This window comes from Numida meleagris, chromosome 1 (genome assembly GCF_002078875.1).
Source record: "Numida meleagris isolate 19003 breed g44 Domestic line chromosome 1, NumMel1.0, whole genome shotgun sequence".
Classification (NCBI taxonomy): Eukaryota; Metazoa; Chordata; class Aves; order Galliformes; family Numididae; genus Numida; species Numida meleagris.
In genome coordinates this window covers 141,684,126-141,705,248 of record NC_034409.1, presented here as the reverse complement: position 1 = coordinate 141,705,248, position 21,123 = coordinate 141,684,126, and the positions used below count along the sequence as shown (strand labels likewise).

The following is a 21,123-nucleotide window of genomic DNA, read 5'->3' as shown; positions in this document are numbered from 1 at the left end:
CCTTTCAGTCCTGTTCTCCTTCACCATGTATGTGCATGCTCATGTTCTTCCAAGCTCCTGCTCCATTCCTGCAAACTCTTCTTCACTCAAAGACTATGCAAAAGTTCTTGGTGCATACTTTGTGAGTGAGTCCTAAAGGGGTCCTTTCTACATCTCCTAGTCCAGTAGTATCTAATTTTAGGTGCACTTAGTATAGAAAATTCAGAAGGTATTTGATATATTTTGTCTTAAGGAAACTCAGCTGCCACAAAGGATAGCCATGAATCTTCCTTTCCACCAGCAAATTTGCCAGACTGGCTTGCCTCATCTTCACTTTTTCATAGAAAGGCTTTTTCCAAAGAGGTTGTTCTCATTATCCCACCGTGATAAGTCTCCATAGCTGTCCTTTCTTTTAAAGGAGAGCGTGGCTACATTTTCCTGTCCTGTTTGGCTCTTTCTCTTTTGCTAGTGTTTCCTGAGCCAGGGACTATATTTCCAGAATTGAAACTGATACCTGCCAAAAATTGCACGTCACAGTCTGGGATCACTGCATCGGTAGAGAGAATCAGGTACTTCCAGGGTGATTCTCTTCTATGAGCTTTTCAGCTTTGAATGTCCGGGGCTCTAAGTCCCCATGTTCAAACTTCACTATCTAACTTTCATGCATGAACTGATGCCAAGGCATCCATAGGTAGTTGAACTTGTAGGTAGTTGATCTTAGAGGTCTTTTCCAATCACAATGATTCTGTGATTCTACGATAGGAGGCTGATGGCTAAAAGACAGTTTACACAGAATACAGAAGCCAGATAGGACACTTTCAAACAAAAAAAATAGCACCTGAACCTTACCCTTAAAGCTCAATAGATATGGGAAATTTCTGTTGGAGCCTAGAATTTACCAAAAGTGTTACTAACAGAGTGTTTCTCTTTAACAGCTGACACACTGTCTAATAACTAAACCAAAGAACAGAACTTCCTTGGGGATACCTTTAAAAATGGATGAGAACAAGAGAAACTGCTGTTTTATTCTGCATTTCATGTTGCTGATAACAATTTAAAAAAATCATTTTTCTCTCTGTCTCCTATTTACATTCTTGTACAGAGAAGAACTTAAAGATATAGAAGAAAATGTTTTTAAACCCTCAAAGCAGAACTATATCATATTATATGCTGATCTAGTTATGTAAACAGGTGTATGCACAAATGTAGTTATGCATAAATTTGTATACAGAGCGTAGATTTTATATGCATGTATTTTGTACAAATACTCTTTTTAAAGACTGAACTTAGATGATGAAAATGAAGTGGTTTAATGTAAAAATAAATGAATTGTATCATGATTTCACTTTCCGTGCTCATATAGTCAGATTCTGTATGTGATGGGGAAGTTTTGTGTGTGTAACTTTGTTGGTGTGGAAATTAAAGGAATTAGTGGGATTGCAAAACCTAGTAACTGGTAATTACTAGCAAAAAGCTAATAACTGGTATTTCACTTGACATTTTAGGAAACTTTAGGAAAATGAGGCTGGGAGGAATAGAAAAAAAAAAGAACAACAAAGAAAATAAAAAGATTGTGTTGGTGGTTGCTGTTGTCTGCTACACATTAAATTGCCTCTCTGCCCCACTGGCAAACCTTCAGCTTTGTGGACTCCAGCAGTTACAGTAGCTCTTCTGCATTGAACATATGTTGTATTGATTACTGTCTGTCATTACGAGCACTTGAAATGTAAATTATGGAAGCTTCCGCTCTGTTTCTGGTTTAACACTTCAGGGGAAATAATTTGGTGTGTATATTGTTAACTGTCTTTGGTTTGGTTTTCTCTATTTTCAATTTTAGTATTTCTGTGAAACTAGATGTAGCATCCACGCTATTTTTGGGAGAATAGTGGTAGATTATAGTTGACGTGAGAATGTTTTATGAAACGGGTAATTGGGAGGAAAGATGGATGAAGCATGCTGCTTGTATTTCTTTTGCAAGCAGACATCAAAACACTGATAGAAGTTATATGGTACCAGAATAGAATTGTTTTCAATTTTTATGAGTTGACACCTCTTCCCAAGAAAGCCAACTTCAGTCTTATAGTGCATGAATAAGAAGTGCGTGAGTTTGTAGTTGATTTCTGAATGATATAAATGATAAGGACTATTTATTATTAAAATTGCCATGCATTCTCTGCCAGTAAGTAGAAAAAAAACATACCAATGCTATTCTAAAGCATCCTGGTTTTGCTCTCTTGGTTCGTACTCGATATTTGAATATTAAATTGGTAGTAAGTCATGAGAGCAAGTATGCTATGGAGCATACTTCAGTGTACTTCTCATGTATTTTCTATTGAGTAAATGCAGGATCACTCACCACATATGAAGTGTGAGAACTTACTGAAAAGAAGGGCCAGCACCTCGGTACCTGGGACTATTGTTGGTGCAGCGTGACTTCAGAAATAATGCAAGCTGGCGTAAATTACTGTGAGAAAAATGAGGACTTCTTTGTGAAAACTGATAAGCTGAAGAAATCCTTTTGAAATTAACAGAGAAGATATGTGAGATATTTGGTGAGACACTGAGCAGGTTGCCCAGCGAGGTTGTGGATGCCCCCTCCCTGGAAGCATTCAAGGCCAGGCTGGATGGGGCTGTGAGCAACCTGGTCTAGGAGGAGGTGTCCCTGCCTATAGCAGGGGGTTGGAACTCGATGATCTTAAAGGTCCCTCCCAGCCATTCCATGGTTCTATGATTCTGTGTTTTTTTGAGTGTATGTATTATAACTTAAAATGATTCTTTGCTTGTATTAACCAGTGTTGCATTAGTTCATTATTTCAAAATGAAAATGGGATATCTTGGGTTATCTTTCCAAGACTTATAGCTTTTCTTGTTCTGTTTTGTACAGAACAAATTGAAATTTGTGCAATATACCCTTCACGATGCAGAGTTTTCTTTCACATGATGCTCACCAAGATGATTTTAACATTAGTTTGCATTCACGTCTTATCAATTCAGAGATTACTTGAGAGTTCAAACAATTATGTTTTTCAAAAAATGCTGCAAATCTCTGATATTTCTGTCCAGGGTTTTCTTTTTTTCTGTCTGATATCTCATGCAGTATAACCTTGTCAGAGGATAATGATATTCAGTGCAATGGTTCTGCTTGGTAGTTTCTGAGACAGTTACCTTACTGGTGCTGACTGTAAAATTCAGACTCTCCTTATCTGAAACCTAAGGAAGATCTGAAAAGACACGAACAAAACTCGGTCTTTGCTTTAGTTACAATTCAGTCATATACCAGAAAACTCACATTTCTGAGTATTGATTGTGTTCATTTACCACAGCAAAGTGCATTCATTGATAACTACCTGCTGGTATTGAATCAATCTTACATGAAGCATGGGGCATTATTGTCAGGTAGGGTAAATAACATTGATTCTATTTTAAAATGAATACAGCATAGCAGAAATTAATTTGGTTCTATGAAGTCATTTCATTATGTTCTATTGACTGTATAAACAGTGAAAGTCACGTAATAATATGATATCATGGGGCAAGTTACATCTGCAAGCTTTAGAAAGGTTACCCCTCCACAATGGCAGTAAATTCATTTTGTTTTTGTTTTGTATTAAAGGAGGAAGAGAAATCCAATGCCTGTAATTGATCTTCCCATAGCATCCCAATTGGTCCTAAATCCTTTGCTAGTCTGTAAGTGAGACTGGAACTGTTGACTCTACTAAGTGCAGCAAACCAGCTCCTTGGTTCTATTGTAGGTCAGCAAATTTTGAGGCTTCAGATAGTATACTCTGCTGTCAAAACTCTTTGCCCTCCAAGATAAGCAAATAATCAGGAATGGGAAAAGGGAGTAATATTGGTTATACCTTTATGCTTGATCATCCTTCAAGCTATTTGCTCTGTGAAAGAGTAGCAAGGAAGGGCAAGTGCAAAACAACTTCTGCAGAAGTACACCATGGAGCCTCACAGTTCTTACTGTGTTTATTCCCCTATAGTGTTAGTGAACTGTATTACAGTAAAGTTGTTAAACAGAACCAACTAAAGCAATGAAACGGCAAAACGCAGACTCTTTCTGGATTACAGGCAGCCACGCAACTGAGATTTAGTCATTGATCATACACACCAAACATGATGTTCATAGGCAATACAATTAATCATCAAGATTTAGTATATGAGAAAATAAACGATAAATTATCACAGACCATATGTGAAGGGCAGGTGACATGAGAGTTGTGCCAGCCTCATGTGACTCTCTTCTCATTTTCAATACTTAATACCAAATAATTTTCAGCCCAATTGTGTCTGTTTAAATAGCTGTCTAAAAGTCAACATTTTTGGATACAGTAGTGAGGTCAAATAAAAAGCTTGGAGGAATAAAAAGAATTGCCTATATTTGAAAAGGAGACATAGGTTGTTATAATTTTATCTTGAATGAAATTTGCTGATGGAAAGTAATCCCAAGAGAAATTAAGATAGGTGGATAATTATCACTACTCAGTTTGATATAAATCGATATGAACAGTGGTATGATTATACACACTTCTTTTTGACAACAGTAGTTTAGTATCATGCATTCAGATGTCTTTAGGCATCAAACTTACCGGTTCAGATGCACTCAGGCGCCCATTTTGGTGCCTACTGCAAGATTCAATGGTAATTTAGGTGTCTCAGTCAAAGGAAATGATCCAGGAAGCTTAAGAACCAGTACCTCCTAAGCGTCCTTAGGACACCTGAAATAAAATAGATTTCAGAGCTGTCTAACTTAAGGTACATTCATCTTCTCAGCAACCCTGATCTGGGGAACTAGATATCAAATCTTCACTTGTACTCATTGTGCTGAGTAAAACTCATCTCAATTCTCCTGAGAGAACAGTCTTCCGATGATATCTAGTGTGTGTGAACAGCATTGAGTTCAGCCCAAAGCCTAGCTTCTGCCGTCATCATCATCATTCATCACAACCAGAGTTACAGACATGCTCACTTTATGCAGCTCCCCTCACTATGAGGGCACTTGCTTGGGAAGCTGGAGGTAGAGCTTACCTACCAACTTCCACATGGTGGGACTGCGGTCTGCTGTGTCCCTGCAGTGTGTTGAAATTGCCAGGTCTTGGGGTGGTACAGGGAGAAACCTCGCGGTCCTGTCGTTGTATTTACACTACTTGTTCCTGTGTGATACAGTTCTAGTTACCTACAGGTGAAAGTCCTTCAGCACACACAGCAGGGTTGCCTTGTCGGCCAAATTCAAGCCATTTGGGCTACATTTAAGTTTTAAAAAAAAGATAAAAGATTTGTTGCAATTTGGTTTACTTTTTAAAATTTTATTTGTAATCAGTGTTATAAGACTGATCTGTTCAACTTTATTCTTATCCCACAGTGAAACATTTTCAGTTCCATTTCTTTGCAAATTTGAACTCTGCGGACCAACTGGGGAGCCTTAAAGCATCAGGATAACCTGCAGGCCTCGTTCTACCATTATATTGAGTAGTGGGAATATTGTATTGGATAAAATCAGTGCTAGTTATTTTCAGTCTTACAACCCCTTCCTTTTTTTCATCCTCATTTTACCCTGCCCAACAGTGCTCAGGAATTTGTGTTTCTCAATGGTGTTCTTTGTTGTTACTAGTTTCTTTTCATGTTTCCAAACCAGGTTTAAGTAAATACTGATATACAGACTTAGATTGCTCTTTATGCCAGGGGTGTTTAACTGATATGTAGCTATCGATGTGGCATCCTACCATGTTATTTCAGTTGATTGGTTTTTACCTTATGGCCATTGGATATCTGCTAGTGTATTGTGTACAGCTTCTTGTGGGGTAGAGAAATTCACTATGCAATTAATAGTAAACTTGAGTATGAGTTTAGGTTTTGGGCCTAAACCAGTAATAGTTGCAAGTGTAATAAACCTACTGTAGGTTGTCTGAGCAATGTATTGGATTACTACAGAAATGCTGGTGTGAGAAATAAATGTAGTTTATATAATGAGATAAAACAGATGTATAAAATGCACTTCTAAATCTTAAAATGGCAATTCTAAATATCCAGGGAGGTGGTGGAGTCACTATCGCTGGAAGTTTTCAAGAGCCATGTGAATGTAGCACTGAAGGATGTGGTTAGCGGGCATGGTGGGGATGGGTTGATGGTTGGACTAGGTGATGCTGGTGATCTTTACCAACCTCAGTGATTCTAGGATTATTAATACATTTAGCACGGCATAAAACATTGTTGTGAAGGATAGGACTGATAAATACTTATTCAAAGCTTTTTGTCTGTAAGTTTAGTTTGATTTTAAAGAAATATTTCTAGGTTTCTTTCTTTGCTGTTTTCATTATGATTGTCTGAAACAGTTTCACACCATTCTTTAATTGTTGTGTGAAAAATCAAGAGGCAGGAGCAGAAATGAAAATATTGAGATCAATATACACTATGCTGTGAATTCCTTATACACAGAACCTTAGTCTGAAGAAAAATAAAAATAAATACTGAGTCACTTTAACCAACAACTGCAAAATATTGCCCCAAGGACAGAGGTTAACTCAATTGAGAAATGATGACCAAAGCTCAGGCTTTAATAACTTTTAGGGGCCTAAGGGAAATTTAGCCCTTGAGAAAACTCCATAACGTAATGTGAAATGCTTGGCAGAAAGAGCGGTAGTTTAGAGGCAGGCTCAGCAGGTCATAAGAACCGAAAAGTCTCTTGTACAAAGACATCTACATTTGTAACTTTTTCTTATCTCCTCCAAATATACGTTGTTCTAAGTAGAATTGAAAAAGCACTCAGAAATTTGCAGTGTGAAGTACATTAAAGTTCATTTCAAGTTTGTGTCCGATAATACAGAAAGTTGTGTGGAAGTACTCAGTAAAAGTGAATCACTGGAAAGTGAAAGGTGGAGATTTCCAAATGCATGAAAAGAGATTTGAGTGGATAAAATGCTGTATATCCATCTTTTTTTAGTCTTAAAACTGCTTCACCTGAAGTTCCCTAATGCTTTTAGCAAGAATTGTTAAGCGTGGTGTTCTTGTCTGATTTCCATTTGGGTGATTTGGGGGTCTTTTCTAACCTGAACAATTCTGTAATTCTGTGATTGTGTTCTGCTGTCCTGTCAACTGTAATTGGATATGGTAACATTCCTCACTTCATCCCCCGTCCCAAATCTACTGAATAATGTTGTTGTTTACTGATAAATGACTCGCAGGATTCATTTCTTAGCCAATCCTCTTGCATGAAACCTTATGGCTTTGGACTACAATGACAATGTCATAAATTGCCGAATGAATATCTGGCAATTATTATCTTTGTATTTGTGCTAATGAAACACTTATAAACCTGTTCTTTTTTTTAATAGCTGCTCCACACTTAAGGAATATAAGTCCTCTCCTCTCCCCTCCCCTCCCCTCCCCTCCCCTNTCCCCTCTCCTCCCCTCTCCTCCCCTCTCCTCCCCTTGTGCTGTAGGGGCATCATCTCACTGAGGCTTTCATGATTATTAGTAAGCAGAATAATTAAGAAACTTTCTTAAAAATCTTTTTATTACATATTATAAACATGTAGAGTCTAGGATTTTCATAAACAGCCTTTTAATTATTTATTTTGCCTCAGAAATGTAAAAATAAGCATCCTAAAAATGAGTAAAGAAAAAGTAGAGCATACTTTGCCTATATTATTTAGAAGTTTGTCAACAGCCCCATCATACAGAAGATGGCAAGGATGAGGGTTTTACTTTTCAAACACATTTGAAATTTGTGCATGTAATCAAATATATCCACGTTCATAAGCTGTGTAGCAACTCAGTTCTGACTGAGCTGATGGTTCTCAGTGAAGTATCTTGGGTGAGACTATGAAATCAGTGGGACTATTGAGAAAAACATGTCTAGGACAAAAGCACATCCAAGGTTTAAAGCCTGTCTGTCTCAGATGTGAGCAGTAATGCTACTAAAACCCCTAAATCAGTCACTGGGCTGTTTAACTGCTGTAGCGTGAATACAGTTTGTCTGGCAGGAAGAGGTGCAGAAGAGATTAGCACACAGCTTATGTAAAGCTGCAACATCTTTGATGGGTTGAGTTCTCATAAACGTAGTCATTTCTTTCTCACAGCTTCCCTTCACAACTGGCGAAAGATTCCTGTTTCAAATTCAGACTTTGCAAAAGCCTGAAAATGCATCTGGGCTTGTCCAGGTTCAAGGGGTTTCATTTGTTAGTTTACCTAAATCCATACTTCAATCCAGAGGGCTTTGTGACTGAACCAAATTGCTATAAAAAAGCCTTGGCTTCCTGCACATATTTTTCTCCATTTGTAGATCTCGTTGTGCTACCTGCTGTACAAAACAAAACAGAAAGATGCTGTGGCTTACCAAGTAGTGTTTGGAAGCGTTCCAAGGCAAATGAACAGACCAAGCTCTAACCAGGGCTTGCCCAACCACTAGAAAACTTTGTAAACTGTGAAAGAATGCAGTTTGCTCTGTAATTTCTCCCTATAATGTGTACATACTATAACCGTTTTTGCAGCCTGTGCAATATGAGACCTATCTAAATGTTCTTTAACATTGATACTCTGGCAGTGAAGGATTCTGTGCTTTGCTTTTTCTTCTGCTTAACCAAATGCCAAAAATGGAGCTAAGCTTGAAGAGATGAGGAATCAAACATTTATTATTCCATGGCCATGGCGTCTGGGAATTAAGCAGCATTTGCTTGATGTTTCTGTAGACCGTTTTTACTCTAATTGTATTGTTTCTTTTTCTGGAGAGGGATGTGTTGCACCCCGAGTCATATAGTACCTTTCAAAAAGTACTTCCTTATTGAACTTACTGAATAACTTCTGAATTTGTACAGAATCGTGGAACTATTAAGGTTGAAAAAGCCCTCTGAGATCACCTATTCCAATCATCAACTCATCCCCACCATGCCCACTAACCATGACCCTCAGTGCTACATTCTACACACCTGAACATCTCCATGGATGGTGACTCCACCACCTCCCTGGGCAGCCTGTGCCAGTGCCCAACCACTCTTTCTGAGAAGCATTTTTTCCTAATATCCAACCTGAAATTTGACAAATAATAAACGTCCTGCAGGTATTGCACTGGTATTTAGTTGGTATTATGGTGTTGAGCATCCTTATTGGTTTCCCCTTTCTCTAAGTCTTTACCTTAGTCACCAAGGCCAACACACTGGGCTTGGTTAAATGGAGATCTCCAGGTTACCTTGGTGAGCCTTGTGCAGTTCATTGTCAATAGAGTTTATTGTTGTAAAATTGTTTTACTGTAATGAATTAAGCAATATACAGGCAACTCTGTAGTCGCCTGTGGCCACTGCAGTTCATTGCAACCATCGTTAGCCGGATGTCTGTGTAGCTTTCCTCCTTGGATAGCAAACTCCAGGTCAGGGGTGAGAAATGGGTTTGGGAATTGTGTGGATAGTTTGGGGGAAAAAAGTCCCATTTTGTAACCAACTGCTGCTCTCTACTACTCAGTGAGAATTGAATGGTACTTGACTGTAGCTACATTTCTTGGTTACAGAATAGACAGACCAAATAATCTCGCCTATTTAAAATACTTGCAAAAATCAAATCAAGAGCTGTTAATTAATGTACATTAAAAACTACTGCGCCGTATAATGTCATGTTTAACCACAGTCTGTACACAGTTGATCAGAAACATTTTTTTTCTACTCCAGAGCATATTGCATATTTAGCGGGTTTGAATGTGTAACCCCCCAGTAGCTAATGATATAACTAAACCATTTGCACGGAGTTGTAAGTGTTGTGTCAGGAGCCTGTTTCCAGCCCCACAGCAGATCAGCCAGGGTAGCGGTGTGCGTCGTGCGTATGTTCCACACATGGTGCTCAAGGCAGTTCTCCCTGGGTTTTCCATTAAATAGCAGATATAAAGTGAACGTTTTAAGTATGAGTTGACCGTATTTGAAGCATAAGAGTGATGAAAGTGATGCATTATGTCACTGTAACATATTGACATTATCAATTATGTGTTATTAAACAGCTTAGCTAGCTGAATGATTTACCTTGCGTTTAACTGCCTTTTTCAATTAAAGGTAGCAAATGCTGTAGAACTGGGGCACAGCCATAGGAACCATATATTTTCTCCTGTTAACACCAGCGCTGCTGACATGCAAGTGATGGGAGTGTTGGCATTTTGCTGCAGGCTCTAATGGGCTAGTTTAAATGGTCTAAAAAAAAAAAAGTGATTAATGATTAGGAACAGGACTGTTACACAGCTTCACAGCTCTTTTCCTCAGCGCGTTTCCATTTATGTCAACTAGCCGCACACTTGGGAGGTGTTATTTCAAACTAGTCAACACAGCTTTTTTTTTGCCCCTTTTTTTTTTTTTTTTTCTGCTGCCATTTCAGAGGTCCCTTTGGTTGGCCAGATATAGCTAATGTTTCCGTAAAGTTGTAAGCTTCGGTGATACAGGAGGATAATCCGCAGGCTTTATGTCTGGTGACCAAAATCTGAACTGCTGAACTCTAAGCATCATTTCAAAACAGTGAATGCTGTCTTTAACGTCACTCTGTTTGCTCCTGTTTGGTTTATTGTGTTGGAAATAATTTAAAGGTTCCTCTCAAATTAATTGAAGCACTTTGTCAACCAATAAATGATTCTCTTCTGCTGTTCACTGGATTTTGCAGGAAGCAGTAATTTGTACATTAGCACTGCTTTGTTTGTAGATGGTAACTGTCCACCCCCAAGCCCTCCCTTATATACATGGATGCACACTCATATACACGTATACTTGTTACGTGCGTTTCTTTGGGAACCAAGGTCAGTAAACACTACAGCAACACTTCGAACTCCACTGCTACGCCCCAGCAACAACTAGCTGTCCAAATAAATTTAAAAATAAGGTCAGAAAATTCAATACATCAGTCTCTTTAATTAAACTTAGGACAGTGAGAAATCTGGGATGTATAATGCATTGTCTTTGCTCTTCTAAGCTCAGGCAATATCAAACGCTGAAGAACAGTAGAGATTGAACAGTCAAGGAGAAGATAGCTTTTATTTTTGGGAAGTTTATTTCACTGTGCTAGAGATCTTACAGCTCATTGCTGAAAGCCTCCATTCACCCTAAACTACCACGTTGTGAAGGGTCATGGATTTTCTTAGAACAGAATGTCAAACAGCACTTTCGTTACTATCGTTTTGTCTTGGCTTTTTAGTAACAATCAAAACAGGAAGCAAGTAGTGATCAATAAGTCTTAAGTTCAATGAAGTTTTCTGAACAAGAAGCTTACATAGTAATATAGTAATCTGGGGGAAGATGGGAAGTGTGAGGTGGCTGATAGTGCAGTGATGTTGCAGGATTTTGCAGAACATAGTGTCATGGGATCAAGTAACACATCTGCCAAACAAGTTTGCTGTGTCTGTAGAGGAAGGAGCATGGCTCACTGGTGGAGCATGTCACCGAGTTGGCTTGTCCTCCTTGAGTGGGATGCTCAGGATGGCACTGAAGCTCTTCTTCCTTACGTAATGCCATTCTTAGCCACCTTTGCCAAAAAACGAGGTAGGCATGCTGTATGTCTGTTGTGCCCTTTTGCCCCCCAGGTTCCCACTGGCATTGACTCAATTGATAGATGACGGGGGGAAGGGTCCTACAGGTGTCGTGGTGCAATCCGTCGTGTCTGGCTGGGGGAGGAAGCTGCAACCCGTGTGTACGGTAGCGAGGGTGTGCAGAAGAGTTCATCAGCATCACTATCTATTTAAGATGAGAGCGTCTATGTGGGGAAATGCAGTTATGAATGGCTATAACACTTTTTTTTTTTGGCGATGACAAACAACTACAAGCCCATCTGTACCATTTGTTGATGGCTGGGCTAGACGATCTTAGTGGTCTTTTCCAACCTTAATGATTCTGTGAGTTGATGATTTGGTCCTGTACTTCCGGAGTTACTTGTTGCTGCTGAGGAGTTCTCCCCCGTTGCTTGTGGAGGGGATTTTCCAGGGATTTGCTTGTCGCGGACATAATGCAATTTTGTGTGCCTCGGACCCTTCCCTAAGGGTCTCTCTTTAGGCCCCGATGTCAGTGCGCGCATTTTCCCCGCGCACCAGCGCGGCCCTTTCCCCGTGGTTCGCAGAAGCACCGCTCGTGGGCAGCTTTAAAGGAGCCCATCTCCATATGGTTTTCCCCGATAATCCTTTATCCGCCATCTTCAGCTCTCATTCCGTCGCTTTCTTGCCTGTGGCTACGTTTCTATCTCTGCATCAATTAGCACAGTGATTTATACAACAAGCAAGCAGTTTAGAGGTAATGGTACACAATTAACATCTCATTCCACCATAAAGGGTATGCTAAATACCCCCGTCACCGCTTTCTCTGCCTGGAATTGAAATAAGTGTTTGTCCTAATTCATATGCTATCTGATGTGAAGTGGGCCCGCTTTGTGCGGCGCTGCACCATTAATCTAATTACGGATAGCTGCAAATGAAGTGCTGTCTGAGCGCGGGGCCCGCGGAACACAGCGCCTTTGTCGGGCAGCGCCGCTCCGTGAAGCGAAGATGGAGCCGAGCGCGGCCCGGTGGGGCCGGGCGGCACCGCCGCCTGTTGCATCCCCGCTAATTGCCGCGGCGTGGTAAACAGCCGGCCGGGGGATAGAGCTGTACTGCGGCTGTCAGGCGGCTCGTCGGGAGAATCCGCCGTGTGCTGTTGTAGTAAATGATGCATCCTGATTGACAGCCGCCTTGAGACTGCGCTGATGGAGTTGTCAAAGCCGTGTGCGGGCGAGCTGCACCCGGCCGGCCTTCCTCCTTCCCTTCTTTCCTTCCATCCTTCTTCCCTCCTTTCCTTCCTCCTTTCCTTCCTTCTTTCTTCCCTTCTGCCTTCGTTCTTCCCTTCTTTCCTCTCTTCTTTTGGTGCCGCTACCCCATGCAGATGATGGCATCAGCTCTCACCACCACTCTGAGGATATCAGCCGTAGAATGTGCAGCCTGCAGAAAGCCCCTGCCATCTGCAGAATGTCCCATCGATCCTTTCCGAGCAGAGAATCCCAGTCTCTGAAATAAGGTGCCCAGCACCCTGTGCAGTACGGCATAAATACGCCATTTTCCTGTTCAGATCACGGAATCATGGAATACCCCGCATTGGAAGGAACCCATAAGGATCATCAAGTCCAACTCCTAATGCCCTAGTGGAAACGTAAGCAAGGCTGTAGCCGGTCCTTGTGTCAAAATGTGGAACAATTAATAAAAAGAAGGCAGTGTATTGAGCTGGAACATTGCTTCTTATTATCTCCATGACTGAATACCGCATAACAAATTCCTCATGGGTCCGCGGTGGTCAAACTCAAGGTGACAACAGTTGAGTGACTTGAGATAGGATGCCGATTAGGACTGATAAATGGAAATTATGTGGCCACAGTTAATAAATGTCATTGGTTCCAAAAATGACACTGTAAGATTACTGAAAATAATTAAGATGCACAGCAGTTTCTGTGCTGAAATGTGAGCTGCATAGGATTTTCACCCCTCTGACCACAAGAATGACAGACATTTGGAAAACATGGTTGAGCATTAGGGAAAGCACACTGAAAATCCACATCTGGTCGGCAGTCCAAACAATGTCGTAATAACACATGGCCATTGATACATTAGATTGCTCTATAAAATCTCCAATGGAGTTTGAACATTTACAGCTTCTGGGGACATGAGTTTCAGGTGTATGGGGAAGATCATATTTAATAAACTAACGTGAGTTGTAACAGAGCGCAGTGTGGAGCATTTCACTGGAGGTATGCAATATGCTGTTGTACTCAGCAAGGGGACTGTGTCTGTGCAAGCAACAGAACTCATTTTTAAGTAAAAATGAGGTTCAGGTGTGCCCTGGCCACTTCTTCAACAGCAGCTGGTTTCCTTCTCACCTACTGACGTGGGAGATCAGTATGGCACGTTATCTACAAAACCCTGCAAAACCCATGGTATAGTTTTCATTGTGTTGCTTTCTCTTTTCTCTCTCATTCCTTTGCGCTGCTATTATTACACCTTTTCTTCCCCCTTTTCTTTTGTGTCACAGAGGTTTGTCCATAAGAGGTGGTTTGGTGTTACAAAAACACCCAATTCATTTAGCACGCTAGGACACCGTTACCCTAGGACCTAGGAAAGCTATTAGGGAACATCCCCTCTCCCTGCTTTAATTTATGTCAACTGATTGTGGACTCCTGTGGTAAAGAAACACCTGTTTTCGTGCCATTGCAAGCTGGCTGGCTCCTCCCAGGTCCTTCTCCATGAGGTTTGCTGTGGTGCTGAACTCAGCCCTGTGGTGCCAGCCCCTCCTCGCTGCCCATCTGATGGCCAGCAGCCTTCCTTGCTTCTGCTTCATTAGCACGGCGTCATTCTCTCCATATGAAATCAAAGGCGTAACAGCAGCGTTAATCACGCAATGGAAAGAAAAAAAATGGGGATATTCTCAATGGCGGAGGTGTTGCTGTGGCTTCCCCAGGGCACCGTGGTCTCCCACAGCCACAGCAGCCCCCGGGGAGGTGAGCGGTGCCCTGAGAGGTGGGCAGTGGCCTCACAAAGGGCTGCTGTGGCCGTGGGTAGCAGGAGGACATCAAAGGCAGTCCTGGAGAAGGAACCTTGCTTTGCTGCTTTGCCTTTTTATATTGGGAAAGGTCATTTGTGAACCGAGTGTGCCAAAAAAGGCCCTTCCCCGAGAAGTTTACTGTTGTTATTTTTTACTTTCTGATTACAGTAACTTGCTTATCCCTCAAACAGACCGAAGAACAATAAACAAATGCAAAAAGAAAAAGAACAGCTCATCAATAACAAAGAGCTGCGTTTTAAAGCTTTGAGTGTACGGGCTCTCACATCTCCCTCCAAGCAAAGCAGGAGCCCCGCAGAGAAAGGAATCCAAGAGATAGGAAAATTATAAAGATAGTGAAAACAATGTTTGGTTGGGAGGTTTCAACTTGCTGCGTAGAGCTGGGCTCTGCAGCACAGCGCACCGAGGGGCGCAGCTTTCCCCCGCTGCTGCAGGCCGTGAGTGCAGGGAGGGATTGGTGCGAAATGCCATCGTCCAGCTGAAGGCAGAAGGTTTGGCTCTCACTTGGGAGTTCACATTTTGAAATGGGGCAGCTCAGAAGTGGTGATGTCCATCTCTGTTAGTGGCTGAAATATGAAATGGCATCTACGCCTAACCCTTGGAAATCGTATCGGAATTGTCTCTTGCATGAGGCAACGCCACAGCCCACGAATCTGACTTATTTCTGTTTCCTTCCTTTTTCTTTTTTGTTGTATTTTCAAACTCTGAGTACAAAGAAGACACCAACCATGGATACTGAAACTGTGCAATTTGGTGCAATTATATCCCCCCCCATAGATTTAATGAAGGACTTTTAAGTACAATTTATCTTTGATAAATAGTCCCTCTGCACAGAATGTTTATTAGATTGACAGCAGAATACGCTCGGCGAGCTTTTTTTCCGTGCCACTTATGACTCAGACGAATTTTAATAGGAGTAAAAAGCTTTTATTTGCACGGCAATTTCACTTAAGGATCGTATCCTTCAGAAGCTGGCAGACACTTGTGTGTCGTGATTGCAAAACAGACACTCAGGAGTGAAGAAACACGCATAAGATGTTATTATTTGACTTGTCACGCCGCTGCAATTCTATTTGCAACTTCTGTCATCAGATCTCCTCCGGGCAGCCTCCCCTCTCGCACAGAATCCGTGCGGACGTGCACGCGTGCACGCGCATGCACACGCATGCACACGCGCTGTAGTTTTAGGGAAGGAAACTGCAGGACGCCCACCGAGCATCGTTACGCGTGCACAGGGAGCTGAGCGTGGTTTGGTTCCAGGACCACGAGTGCCACAGACCTCGGCGGCACTGAGATGCCTGCGGGAGGCTGTGGGTTGGAGCAGCTTTCCGCATACAAAATGGTGCCGCTGGACGGTGCCCTAGCCACGGTAACCAGGCTGTGAGTTTGGGAAGGGGTCCTGGAACCTTCCCTGCCACCTCCATGGGGAGGAAGCATCCTTGTAGAGCACTGGTTGCATTTCCTGGGGCGGTTTGTTTGGCCGCCTTCTTGCTTTCCATCAGAAACAGAAGCACCGCTCACCGAGCAGCCACCCTGTTCTCTGCACATCACCTGCACACCCCAGCGCCGTTTGGGGGACGGTGGTCCCCCGTGGCCCTGTTCTAGTTGGGCTTTGGAAGCTGCTTTTTAGGGATGTCACTGCTGAATCGATCGCCTTCGGCGTGCATTTCCACATGCGCTGCTCTGCTTCCGTAGGCAGAGGCCCCTTTACCTTCGCCATAAGGGAATCGGATTTTTTCTGTCGGCGCGAAAACGAGAAGTAAAGACGTTTTATTGCTAATAAAACAATAGCTAATTGTTTCGGAAGAAAACATACTGTTCGAAGCAAGGTGTTGAACTTTACATCAGCAAAACGCGCATTTGAATTGTAAATGCGCCTCACCCGTAGGCTGACGATTAAAACCTTTGTTTAAATTAGGGGGAAACGCGGTGCCGGCTTCTCTCGGTGAGGCACGGCGTAGCGCAGAGACCTGCTGCCATCTGCCGATCTCCGCGTTCATCTGCACGGGCTCCGCGATGCGTCCGAGGAGCTACAGGCGGGGAACTGCCAAAGGGATTCAAGTTTTTAAGAGCTGAAAGCCCGGAGCTCAATGAGCGCACGCACCCGGGTGTTTTCCGAAGGGTTTTGTTCGGAGGATGCTCTTGGGCACTCGGGGCTCACAGTGCTATTTTCCGTTTTTTTGTTGTAAGCATTAGGGAGGAAACGCTGTTATTTCTCAAGGTGAATAACGATTGCCAAATGGTTTTCATTACAGACAAAATAGATTCCATGCAGCCAAAGTATTCCATCCCTCTACTTGTGCATGGAAACTGGAAGGGAAATTGGTTATTACGTTCCAATTGGAAAAGCTAGACACGTTATTCACTGCAAACCTTAGGTACGCGATCAGAAGAAACGTTTAAAAAGCAAAAGTAGTATCTAAAATTCGTCACGTTGTGTTAAAAATGATCGCTAAAAACCTGTCTTTCTGTCTGTCCCAAAGGGTCAGTTGCTAATTGGGCACAGTGCTTGGAAATGAATGCCGCAGTGCTCCTCATCCGTCGCCGTTAACGTGCAGTGGGCATGAGGATGTTGGTGTTTGTTAAATCGGCGTCTCCCCTCTGCGCTCCCACTTTGGAAAATGAACTGTATTTGTTCGATGCTTTCCTTTTCTGTGCTCTTTGCTGCTGTTTAGGGTCACGTATTTCTCCTTCTACATCCTGAAAACGAAACCAAATAAGGAACGCAAGCAGCGATTTTCGGGCACTCCAGCAAAGAATAGATAACAGCTGTACTCTACAAAATACATGCCACCAAACAGTGCGGATCGGTCACTGGAACCCACGGAAGTGCAGCGTGCTAAACCCTTGCTCTTTTTTCCTTCAGTACAAATTGCAAATACTGACGAAGGCTGCAGCAGAGCTGAGCAAGTACATGCCAGAGAAAGCAGCGGAGGACACCTCCAGCATCCTGCGCTCGCCCATGCCTGGAGCGGTGGTGGCTGTTTCCGTCAAGCCTGGGGACATGGTAAGAGATGGGATCTATGTATCTGCATTTTTGCTATAGATTCTGCATGAATTTCTCCGTGGTGCAGCTGGAACTACGGGTCACAGGGGTTTTAACCTCACCTGTGGAGTAAAGCGGGCTGAAGGCTTTCCATTGTTTTTCATTTAAATGATAAAATAATAAGGAGGAACTGTCCAGGTTTATAAGGGATATCTTTGGCTGGTTACAGGTCCACAGCTGCAGTACAAGCTATAGATTGGTTTTGTGTCAGAAGTGCCTTGATAAGGGGAAAAAAACGTATCTGTGCATGTAAATACATGCACTTATATGTACTGTTAGTGGCAGAAGGAGGGGGTTGCTGGTTCTTCTGCCACAAAACAATGAAAATATTACTAAACACAAGGGATACAGAGCAGATGTTTACTTGGCTTTTGGTAGCATTTTGCACAACACGTGGCTTTTCTGAACTGAGAATTCCTGCTCTCCTATGGGAGTTCCCTTGTCCTGCACAAGGGGTAAAGTTGACATGCTGAAGGGCAACAGAACAGACCACTGCTGTCCTGGGGGTTCCCACTGCTCCTTACCTGGCCCTGGACTGGAAACAAGTGGAAATGCAGTGTTTTAGAGCTGCATATAACTACTTCCTCATGCTCAGCTTTATATTGCATTCAACCACATTGTATCAAACATTATTTCTGAGGTCAGGGCCCTTGAGTGGATCTCCCATAACCATTAAAAGCAATAGAGCAAATATTATCAAGAGAGAAATTCCTTCAGACGACACCCAGCTGCCTGCCTTTGCCACGTATACTTGTGCCCACACCCTGTTTGCATCTTTAAAACCAGCAGTATTGAGTTGGCATTAATCACTGCAGCATCGCACCGAGTGAGAAATCCGTGGTTCTGCCTGGGCAGCACGAGGGCTGGTGGATGGAGAGCGGCAGCAACCGCTTCTTAGCGGGGAGCGGGGGGGAACATTTGGAAGGGAGGGATTCAGAGCCTTTTTACAGACTGTTCTTTACGCCCTTTTTTTTTGGAAGGGATTAATTCTGCCGCGTGTTGCAGCTTTCTCTTGAGGAATATTCCGTGTTGTTTTGAAGGAACGGAACCAGTGGGGAAGGAGGCCAGAGCCAAAGGGGCGTTAACTAAATAAATAAATGAATCTGCCTCCACAGACCCACAAGTGATGCGGTGCATCAGAGCACGAGTTGCTAAATAATGTGTGGGGATGTTTTCCTGTTCTGCCCTCCTGCAGCTTCTTGCTGGAGGCCCTGAGTGGCGGAGCATAGGAACAGTGTGATCTGCGTTCTGACCTGAGCTCGTCAGCACTTTCGTTGCAAAAAACACGTTTTGTATTGTCGAAAAGGGTTTCACTCACACCTTTCCTTTTCAGGAGGCGTGTCAAAACGTTAAAAAAAAATAAAAATTAAAGAATGGAATGGGGGAGGTGAGGGTGGCACGGCTCTGTGCGGTGAGCGGGCTCAGGGTGCACGTTAGTTCCACATGGCTCTATGGTGGGCAGCACCAGGAGGCCTCGCTCTCCTCGCACCAGCTCTGCCATAGGGAAGGAGCAGCTTGTGAGGGATCATAGAATCATAGAATTAGCAAGGCTGGAAAAGACCTACAAGATCATCCAGTCCAACCATCCACCTACCACCAATAACCCCACTAAACCATGTCTCTCAACGCTATATCTAAATGTTTCTTGAACACCTCCAGGGATGGTGACTTGACCACCTCCCTGGGATGTCTCTGGATGGATGGATGGCTGTGTCTGCAGGCTCTCATTCAGTCCCTGCAGCTCTGCTACAGGGCAGCATACCCAGCCAGGTAAAGCATACGGTGTTTGCAAGCCCCTCTCTCTGTGTCCTTAACCAGAGGAGAGGCGATGCTGCTCCCTGTGTTCATTTTCCTGGCTCGGTGCATCGTTTTCCTTCAAGTACAGTGCTCTCCTTTGGCTGCTGCTGGTGAAAAATACTTGGGACTGGTGGGGGATTGTGTGAGCCCCCTCCCTCCAGCTGCTCTGATAGGCAGGTTTCAATTCACTTCTGCCAGAAGATAGTGCATATGCAAGGAATTTATTTTCTTTTGTCTGTAAGATGATCTGTAGATCTTTGGAGCGCAGTGGGGAAGGGCTCGTTGTCATTCAGAGAGAAGCAGAACTTGCGATGCTGCCAATTTTTCAGCTTTTTCGTTACTTTCTACTTTCTTTCTTTTCCTTCGTGCGATCAGAGAACTGTAATTAGTTGTCACTCAGTTATTCCTGGAAGCACAATGCAGCCGCTCAGAAGCATAAAGCACACACCACCAACGAAACAATCCGAAATCTGGCTGAACAGAAAGAAGGTTAACATTATTTAGGGCAGGAAGATTTAACCTGAGCTTACATCCTTCACGATGGCACTGCTATGTTATGTGGGAAATCTCCATTCAGAGGGGGTGTTAGCATGTTTATTGTCTCAGCAGATCGCTCTGAGTGCTGCTCTGACCCACACGCAGCCGCGGAAAGAGCCTTGGGCTGTCCCAGCAGCCTTGTGGTCCTCACTCTATTTTGACCCATGACTAGGGGTTTCGCTTTTTCAGTTTTGTATCTGCTGGAAACACAGAGACACTTTGCTTTTAGCTGTGTGTTTTCGTTGGTTGTTTTCCTGTCGTAATTAAATGGGGCGGAACAGGTGGCATTGCTAAGCCCAGCACTGGTCAATAGGCCAACACAACGCTGGGAGCCTCATTCACTTTAATGGCTTTTTTGCCCCCTCCTCCAAATGCAAAAGAAAAGCACCTCTGGACAAACGCTCCATCATGACTTAATCTCTGCACCTCTACAGCCAAAAAAAGAGAGAGAGGTTAATTATTTTGGCCTAAGTTTCTAGATTTCCTCCCTTCTTGCCAAGTAAGGACTCTGTGCTTTGGAAGTTATCGCCACTCAAACTTTCCGAATGGACTTTTGTCTTATCAAAATGACTGCGGAGACTTCAGTGCAGTGCAGCCGTAGCAGTGGACACCGCATGGGATGAATTTTTCTTACCAGGATGCGTGCCTGAGTCCTTTCAGGATTTCCCAAGCCCAGAAAAGTAAGTTCTTGCAGTGGGAAGAGATTCGTTTCGCTTGACCTCTGCTGCTGGAAAGCAAAGTAACGCCGAACACTTCCTAATTTCTGAACATGGGGGAGAAAAGGTGGAGCTGCATAGCTGCCTGTTGCCATCAGCCAGGTGCGTGCTGCTTTAAGGGGTGGTTTTGCCCTTTGGTCCTCCAAGTCTAAATAAAACGCCTCTTTCTTATCTCATCCCCACAATTCAAGTGGTAGAAATTCATAACAGATAAGTAACAGCCAAGGAAAAGAATAAAAACGGATGTAAGTAACGGTGTTTCATTTTATATACATAACTATGCTATCAATTAATAATTTGGCGAGATGTTCCTAAAATCAAATGTGATTTTCTCTTCCGTGAGAACATCTTTTTTCTTTTGGTGCTGTTTCTCCTTTCCCTTTTCTTCTTTCAGTCCATCCCGTTCTTCAGCAATCCCATGCAAATATTAACCACATTTTTTCTGTTGAATCGAGCTCACAAATGTGTCCAAAAGCAGTCAGGAACCGATGTCATTTTTATAATGCTGGTTATT

At 42.9% G+C, this 21,123-nt stretch overlaps 1 protein-coding gene across 2 annotated transcripts in view; it reads left to right on the top strand.

Annotated features, from left to right (window-relative positions):
- Window positions 1-21,123, top strand: part of PCCA (propionyl-CoA carboxylase alpha subunit) — a 273,195-nt gene that overhangs the window by 242,759 nt on the left and 9,313 nt on the right. For both annotated transcript variants that reach the window (XM_021416023.1, XM_021416032.1), the window contains one exon: window positions 17,380-17,520. In XM_021416023.1, coding sequence (XP_021271698.1) covers window positions 17,380-17,520 — 141 coding nt within the window. The remainder of the gene's footprint in view (window positions 1-17,379; window positions 17,521-21,123) is intronic.